This window comes from Electrona antarctica, assembly GCF_951216825.1.
Source record: "Electrona antarctica genome assembly, chromosome: 14".
Taxonomy (NCBI): Eukaryota; Metazoa; Chordata; class Actinopteri; order Myctophiformes; family Myctophidae; genus Electrona; species Electrona antarctica.
Genome location: NC_136795.1, coordinates 27806756 through 27815189, shown reverse-complemented (window position 1 = coordinate 27815189; position 8434 = coordinate 27806756). Strand labels below are relative to the sequence as shown.

General features: G+C 45.5%; 1 protein-coding gene across 1 annotated transcript in view; it reads left to right on the top strand.

The window, feature by feature from the left end:
- The window catches only part of LOC306937310 (protein sidekick-2-like), a gene marked incomplete at its 3' end in the record, with an annotated part of 81935 nt that overhangs the window by 54984 nt on the left and 18517 nt on the right, over nt 1-8434 (top strand). The window contains exons 27-36 of the mRNA XM_079520981.1: nt 1-32; nt 269-463; nt 642-843; nt 1732-1835; nt 2303-2373; nt 3687-3822; nt 4518-4574; nt 5185-5286; nt 6049-6164; nt 7141-7327. The exon at nt 1-32 is cut by the window's left edge and continues 67 nt beyond it. Of these exons, the coding sequence (XP_079377107.1) occupies nt 1-32; nt 269-463; nt 642-843; nt 1732-1835; nt 2303-2373; nt 3687-3822; nt 4518-4574; nt 5185-5286; nt 6049-6164; nt 7141-7327 (1202 nt within the window). The remainder of the gene's footprint in view (nt 33-268; nt 464-641; nt 844-1731; nt 1836-2302; nt 2374-3686; nt 3823-4517; nt 4575-5184; nt 5287-6048; nt 6165-7140; nt 7328-8434) is intronic.

The window sequence follows — 8434 nt, the reverse complement described above, 5'->3', positions numbered from 1 at the left end:
GCCTCCCGCCCAGCCAAATGGCATCATCCTTGGTGAGGTTAACACGCTTAAGCTGCCCAGAACGTTTTGTCTTTACGATCTGACACAGCACCACGTTTCACCATCACCAGGATAAACGATGCAATTTTAGATTTGACTGAGAATCCCTAAAGCATAATGCATTCAATCTCCTTAATGTACTCCTGTTCTCTTAGCTTATCGGATCAAAATGTGACATTGTACTTACATTCAAACTAAGGTGATGTCTCCCCCCCCCCCCATTCCTTAGCTTATCAGATCACATACAGAAGGAACTCGTCCAATAGCAACGCGGCCACGGTGGACGTGTTGAGTCCCAGCGCGCGCCAGTACACGGCCACCGGACTCAAACCAGAGATGGTCTATGTGTTCCGCCTGACCGCCCAGACGCGCAAGGGCTGGGGAGAGGCCGCCGAAGCGCTGGTGGTCACCACGGAAAAGCGAGGTAAGCAGAAAAAAACAATGCATTTGTAATGTGCTTCTTTAAATTATTGACAATTTAAATTATTGACAATTTAATATTTCATCCGGTGGATGACCGTGTGTGCGTGTGTTTGTTTTGTGTGTCTGTGTGTGTATGTGTGTGTGTTTGCGTGTGTGTGCACGGCACGTGCGTCCCGCAGCTCGGCCCCAGCCCACCAGTCGTCCCGTAGTGCCTCAGGAGGAGGTGCAGGCTCGCAGAGTGCTGTTGTCATGGGAACCGGGCAGCGACGGCCTGTCCCCGGTCCGTTATTACACGGTCCAGTACAGAGAGCTGCCAGACAGCAACTGGACCGTCCAGTCCGCCTCTGTCAACCACGAGGCCAGCTCCTACATGGTGGACCGGTAAACACCGCCAGTGTTTGATTTGGACACCAAATTTTGATTTAGTTTTAGTCCAGGACAAACTGGTCTCTATAGTATAGAGTCATTCAAAGCACTACTTGAGGATGCAACACTCGACTGTACCTGTTTTTTGTAGCCCCTGTGTACTCGCATTATGATGTTTTTTTTTATATAATGCTCGCTATATTTCACCTTACCTAAAATTGTGTTGTTTTTGTACGCTGTGATCATATTTTACTCAATGCTCAATTGTAGTCCAGGAAGGAAGTGAGCCCAGTGTCGATGACATCAGAGACACTGGGCTCACTGCTAAAATCTGAAATATCTAAAACCACATATTACACACACCCCCAGGAAAGTGTTCAAAATCTTCTAAACGTCATTAACATATATTTTAGTTTCCCTTTAAGCCTAGTTGCACTCGACAAAATTACATACAAGATTTTAGTCTACAGATGATTTAGTCGACTAAAATGTATTTTGGCAGGTAGTGATGGCGTTGAAATGCATGATTTATACTTAGCGGAGTGTGGAAAGAAGATCTGCTAGATCTGCTATTTTCAGAGCGCAACAACCCTGTGGGTGCAACCAATCATAGCATGACATGTCTTTTACTTCTACTGGATCTCTTCTCCAATAGTCCCAGTACCAGTTATTTGCTGACGAAATTGGCAATGTATTTAGTCGTAGTTTTATGACTTATTTAGTCATAGCTTAGTTTCTATTCGTTTTTATTTAGTTTTCGTCAGTGGAAAAGGGTATTTTTCACCATAGTTTTATGCAACGAAATGAACACTACGGTAAACAAACAGCAAAACGGACCATTGTATGAAAATGAAAATTGAAAACTATACACATTTCTAATAATAAGAGCTTCATATTTGTCAGGATAAAGCCCTTCACGTCGTACCAGTTCCGGGTTAAAGCCACCAACGACATAGGGGACAGCGAGTACAGCGAGGAGAGTGAGGCCATCACCACACTGCAGGATGGTAAGAATGGGACATAATGTGGTGTATTCCATTTCAAAATGTAATTTAGAATAAGATTAGAATAAGCCCCTTGAGGCGCTTCATCTCGTTTTCAAGGGGCTCCTTGATATAGCAATATACAAACCTGTTGTTTTGCAGAGGAACACAAGAAATGCAGTGCTTACTAAGACTCACAGTAGACGCAAGTAGATTAGCCAGAGTTGTGTAAACTATCGAATTCATTAGGAGCTGATGGTTCGAGATTAAAGTATTTGGTACCTGTACTGTCGTGACGGCGTACTCGAGCCTAGACTTTGTGTTCCCACGGTGCATGGCTGAAATCAATAGCACCGGTACGTGTGTTTACCTTCGAGCTAGCGCTGTAGCAGTCTGTTTGAATTATGTATCGCCGTCCTTACTGTACATGTAGCTTTTGTTGGATTATTAACATCGCAATTCCTTATGTTTGTCTTTGTCGCCTTCCTCAGCCCCAGACAAAGCCCCTATAATCCTGTCTGTCACACCGCACACCACCACGTCCGTACTGGTGCGTTGGCAGGTAAGGCAGCATCAGTTTTATTACCTGCAGGCTGGATTTCTAAATCTATATATTGTTGGCCTGAAGCGGTGGCTAATGGATAGTTAGGATGGAAACACTGTGCATTGCAGTTCCATTTTAGAGTCTAGAAGGATGCTCTTGTGTGGAGTGACTTACAACAAGTGCAACCACTGAATAAGCAATAACCATTGATATACTCCTAGAGCAGCTACATTAAAATGAGCCGCTAGCCACATTCAAATGAAGCAGTCGTACGTAGCACAAGGTCAGACAGGGTGAGCATGTGAAAGCCCTGGTGTTTTAGCTGTGCTGCAATGACCTCTCACACAAGTAAACTCTTCAGTGTTGAAGCTGCAATCCAGATTTATATTTATTTCTTTGGGTGGGTGGGTGGGTCGGGGGGTAAAATGTTAATTTGATCCATCTATATTAGGTAGAGTATGCTAATACAATATAACACAGTACACCAACTCTACAAAGCCAAAGTGCAGTAACTACGAACAAAGATTTTAATGTAAGTAAAAGTGATTCAACTGGTCAGCCAAATGAGATATCGGCATATAAGTGATGTTACACTAAGGGCACGTTCGGAAATAGTACACTGAGCGCACTGTGCAATGCAAATGAATAGGCGAGTGCGCTCCCGTGCGGTATTTCCGAACGCACCCTAAATGTATATCTGTTCTTGAGGTAAATTGTTTATCCCCCAAAATCACAAAGGCTAATTTGACTTTTGGGATGCACAAATAAGTCCAAAAGGTTTTCAACACCATTCAATGCAGACAGTATGGACATTTCCACATTTCCACATGCTGACGTTGTTGTCAGCCATTGTCTGACGCGTTGTCCTACTATTACTAACCGTAACGGCTAAATGTAACCCTAAAGCCCAAACCACACCGGTAGGGATTCCTTGGGACAAAACCGTTTTAAGGTCAACCACACAAATGCAACTCATTGAGTTGCATTGGTGTGGACGTGTGGTTGACCTTAAAAACCTTCTCGTCCCGACCTGATCCTTTGGTATGGTTTGGGCTTAACTCTAACTCTAACCCTAACTCTTAACCGGCCATGTAATTCCCTTAACCTCATATCAGTCATTTCACTTCCGCATCTCCTAGTCGCCTACTCGAGGTAGGCAGTATTATATGTGTAAATGTCCATATACTGGCTGCATTGAATGGTCTTGATAAGAACATACTGGTGATTATACTGTAGGTTGATAACATTAAAAAAGCGGGTGCTCTCCTTATATGGCTCTGATCAGGATGTGTCATCATGAGTGTGTATTGTGTTCCTGGTTGTGGTGGTAGCCTCCCGCCGAGGACCAGATCAACGGTGTTCTGCTAGGCTTCAGGGTCCGCTACCGGGAGCTACACTACGACCGTCTGCGCAGCTTCTCTGTCCGCACCATCAACAGTCCATCAGCCAACTGGGCTGAGCTCACCGGTGAGACCACCCCCCTCCTTCAGCCCCCCCCCCCCCTAGTCTCACGTAGCCAGACAATTAGTCCACAATCTCCGAATGCTATAGAGAGTCTGGAATTTACACCTCCTGAAATCCGAGCAAGGATTGGATATAAATTTCCATTTCTGCTAAGCAGCAAGCTATATGCTTAGATGAATTCGATTGATATTAGATAAATTTGCGTGACTGAAAAAACGAAACGGAAGTGGGGAGGAGGCTTCACTTCGGCTTCATTGCTTGCTCATGATCAGAGCTTCCATTCTCCAGACTTTATAACAGAAGCATTTGAAAATTGCGAGAGGCAACAGTCTGGCAACGTGAGACTACCAATCCCCCAACCCTACCCAACCCTCGTTGTGTACCCAACAACAGTCCCCTGCATAATACAGATCCCCCAGATTTGAGAAATCTTAAAGTAGTGGCATTTAAAGTGCTGAATATATATTTATATCCTTTTTTTTCTTCATCCCTTTGATGTTATCAGTAGCATGCCTAAGCCCCGCAGTGACTATTATGCAAATAACCTCCGATGACAAAGCTAATCTTCTCTGTCATTTATCTGCTTTTTTTCCCCCTCTCCGCCTCCCGTCCTGCAAACCGCTCTTATTTCTCTTACCCCCCCACCCCACCCCACCCCACCTCACCCCACCCCACCCTGCGCTCCATCCACCACCCAGCTCCTTACAGTGTGAAGAATCTGAGCGAATCCTCTCTCACCCAATATGAACTCGACAGTAAGTCGCTCGTCTTTTCCACTGTTTGCCTTTCACGCATCGCTCTCCATCTGTTTCATTTTACACTTCCGCATGAAATGTGCCGCTTGAATATTCATCTGCATTAGGTGTGCACGAGTGTGCGTGCGTGCATGTGTGCGCGTGTGTGCGTGTGCAGCGTGCGTGCGTGTATCATATCATCATCTCTGAGCTGCATCCGCCAAGGGCCTGTGTAGAGCTGACTCTCTCTTGTGTGATGTGTTTTTTGCTTTTAATCATCACTGGGCTATCCCCCCCCCCCCCCCCCCTCGTGTCATTATTCCACTGTGGTTGTTTTCGGTCCCTTTTTAATCACTGACAAATCGCCTCTCCCGTGTCCTCCCGCCCACGTCCTTTAATCTGCGCGCCTCGCAATGCCGCCCGCCCTTCTGACTCTTTTCTTGATTGTTGCCTCCATTTCGTCGTTCAGCTCACGATGCTGTGTTGCGTTGCCGCCGCCAGGCTACGATGTTTTGGCGGCACGTGCACTCTGCGGCCTCGCCCGCTGCTTGTGGTTTGTGTTCTCCTAAAGAATCCTAATTAGCGGGCAATTTGGCGCTCTCTCTCTCTCTCTCTCTCTCTCTCCCCACAGATCTGAGCAAGCACAAGCGCTACGAGATTCGTCTCAGCGTGTACAACGCTGTGGGCGAGGGGCCCAGCAGTGCTCCTCAGGAGGTGTTTGTCGGAGAAGCTGGTAAGTTCGTGGCGCGTACCCAGTTAAAATCCCAGTAAAAAGTGTGAATTTACCTCTGAGACTGTACTGTACACATCGAATCAAATGGACCTTTTCCCATTTGTAACTCATAGAGTAGTTCAACCAACAAAGATTTATTTTCCATCAATTACACACCCCATGAAGCCTTGAATTCACGGAGTTCGTTTTGTTGTTGTCGCATTCATGAGCCAATAATTGGATGACCGGCAGAGTTGACTTGCGGAGTCTTCTACCGGAGGAGAAAAACAAATCTCCATGAATTCAAGGCTTCATGTGGTATGTAAAAAGTATTTTTTTTGGGTGAACTAGTACTCTAAATAAACACAGCATTTTGCCGTGTGTCCTATGATGTACAGTAATATGCTGCATGTTATAGATATATACTGTATATAAAAGTGATAAAGAGTGTGTTGTTGCCTTTCTCAGCATTTGTTTCGTGTCTCACTATGGCACTATTTTCCACCAGGGTTGAACCAGTGCAGTTATTTTTTCCCGCCTAATATTGAACCAGTTCAGAGTGTTTCCACTGAAAATGAATTGGTTAAGAAGCCTAAAAGTTGTTTGGGAACTGGGACCAAAGGCACCAAGGTTCCAAGAATCTAATACGGAACCAGTTCTAGAACCAAAGTTATTTCGGTGGAAAGGGGGCTTATCAGCGTTCGCTCCCATGATGGGACATAACAAGGTTACGCTGTAATAACCAAGTTATTTACCCTCTGCCCCTGTCTGTCATCCTCCTAGTGCCCACCGCCCCACCACAGAACGTGGCACTACAGTCCTCCACAGCCTCACAGCTGGAGGTCACATGGGAACCGCCTCCGCTGGACGCTCAGAACGGAGACATCCAGGGTTATAAGGTACGTGGCACCTTTTTCCTTCCCTATGTTTACTTTATGCGTCAATTTAAGCCACTGAGACCTGAGGCCGATTCTACAAATGCCTTCTAAATCAGTAGTTCTTCTCATACCTTCAAGATTTGTCAATTTATTTCAAAAATAGCGCTGTGGGCTTGTATATGGAGGACCCTGATGTAAACAAGTCTTAGTGCTTTGGTTTGACTGGATTATTGCATTCCTACAATGACCATAATCCATCATTATTTCGTGCACTGAGACAACATGTAGTCCAGGAAGGAAGTGAGGCCACATTTTCATGACAAATTGGTCATGAACATGGCGTCATGACTAAAATATCTAGAAACACATGCATACATAATAACCCCAGGAAAGTGTTCCTTGTGTCCTAAACATCATTAAAATAAGATCTGGTTGCAAAAGGGGTGAAGTGGCCCTTTAAAGCACAAAAAGCAAAAATAACTTTATTGATGTTGTCCCTAACACCAGTCTAAATCTTTCAATGGAAGAGTAGGAAGACCACCTCCAACCAAATAGTGTTAACATACTCATACCATATCATACAAATTAGTTCAAATAATGTTTTATTCATTCAAATAAATCCTGGATTATAGCTCTGATTATTAGAGTTACAAAAACATACCCAATTACCCATAGATGGTCAGACTACTGTGCACCATCATTCCCGTTTCTCACTTAAGACCTGGAACATATAGATACGTTCACAAGCTTATAGATCTGCTATTTTTGAAAAGAAAATTTAAAACGTGTGCAAATCTTTGAATATATTATATATTCTTTCCTACTGAACGATTTTAACTAAAATCTTTGCTTCTGTGGGATCCCTGAAAGAACATATTTTCACATGGGGGTCCGGCAGCCAAATACATTTGGGGTCCTTAATCAGCACCGCTGATAGGTTTTTCAGAAAAAGGTTGATAAAAAAAAGTACATTCCGTGTCATTCCATGATCCTGCAGATCTATTTCTGGGAGTTCCAGCAGCAGAACGAGACGGAGCGGCTGCGCACGCTGTTCCTGCCCGAGCTGAGCGTCAAGCTGAAGAACCTGACGGGCTACACCACCTACATGCTCAGTCTGGCTGCCTTTAACGCTGCTGGGGACGGGCCGCGCTCCCTGCCCACCAGAGGGCGCACTCAGCAAGCAGGTGAGTGCAGTGGCGCTGCAGTGGTGGGAGGCCGAGGTGGCCAGATGGTGTTGTTAGCCATTTAACTGTAGAGCAGTGAACGTGCAAGGGTGGTTGTTACCGTATAATGAAGACATTTTCAGTTTTCACATGGCCCCAGCTGCATGCTGCCTCCTCACTTCTCTCTCTCTCTCTCTCTCTCTCTCTCTCTCTCTCTCTCTGTCCACCTCTCTCTCTGTCCACCTCTCTCTCTATCTCTCTCTCTATCTCTCTCTCTTTCCACCTCTCTCTCTGCCTCTCTCTTTCTCTCTCTCTCCCTCCCTCTCCGTCTCTGTGCCCCCCCCCCCCCCCCCCCTCTCTCTCTCTCCCCACCTCTCTCTCTCCCTCCGCCTCTCCTCTCTCTGAGACGGACATGCAAAGAGTGAGAAAAGAGGAAATTAATTTGCCACTTGAACCCTGGCGTCCCTATTCTGGGCATGTCATATTAATAAGGCAAACACTGGGATGAAATCGCAGATCTACAAGCTCACATCGCATTGTAATATGACACATTGTGCGCTTGCAGATCAACTATTTTCAGCAACAAGATTTGGTGTAAAGGAAAACGGGAGGGTACCAAGAATAGGCCCCTAGGAGACTCCAGTCGACAAAGTATATGGGGTTGAAGGGTTGAAGTATTGAATTCTCAACTTTACTTTCCACTTTTTCTGCAAGATAATAACGCTTTTTATAATCACTGCGCCACACCGTGCAAAAGAGAACAGCTACTGAGCAGACACTTCTATTGACACCATCTTCGAGAAAATACTGCATATATATGGTATACAGTATATGGACCATGTTTTGGACCGTAATGATTTCCATAAGGGTAGACCCGGGTCCCCTCCCCCCGGGGCAGGCCATAGGGAAGGAGGAAGGCTGATGACAGCGGAGAAGGGAAGGCACTGTGGAGTGAGCAGACACATGTGGATTAGGTTTTTTGGTCACAGCCGCACAAAGGAGACTGTGTTCGTAGAGCAGCACCAGTCCCTCTGCGGTTTCAGCACACAAAACGGTTTACAGAATCAAATTTGCTTGCCCCTCCCCCCCTCCGTTTTTTTAAGGGCTGTGACATTGGCGATGGGTACA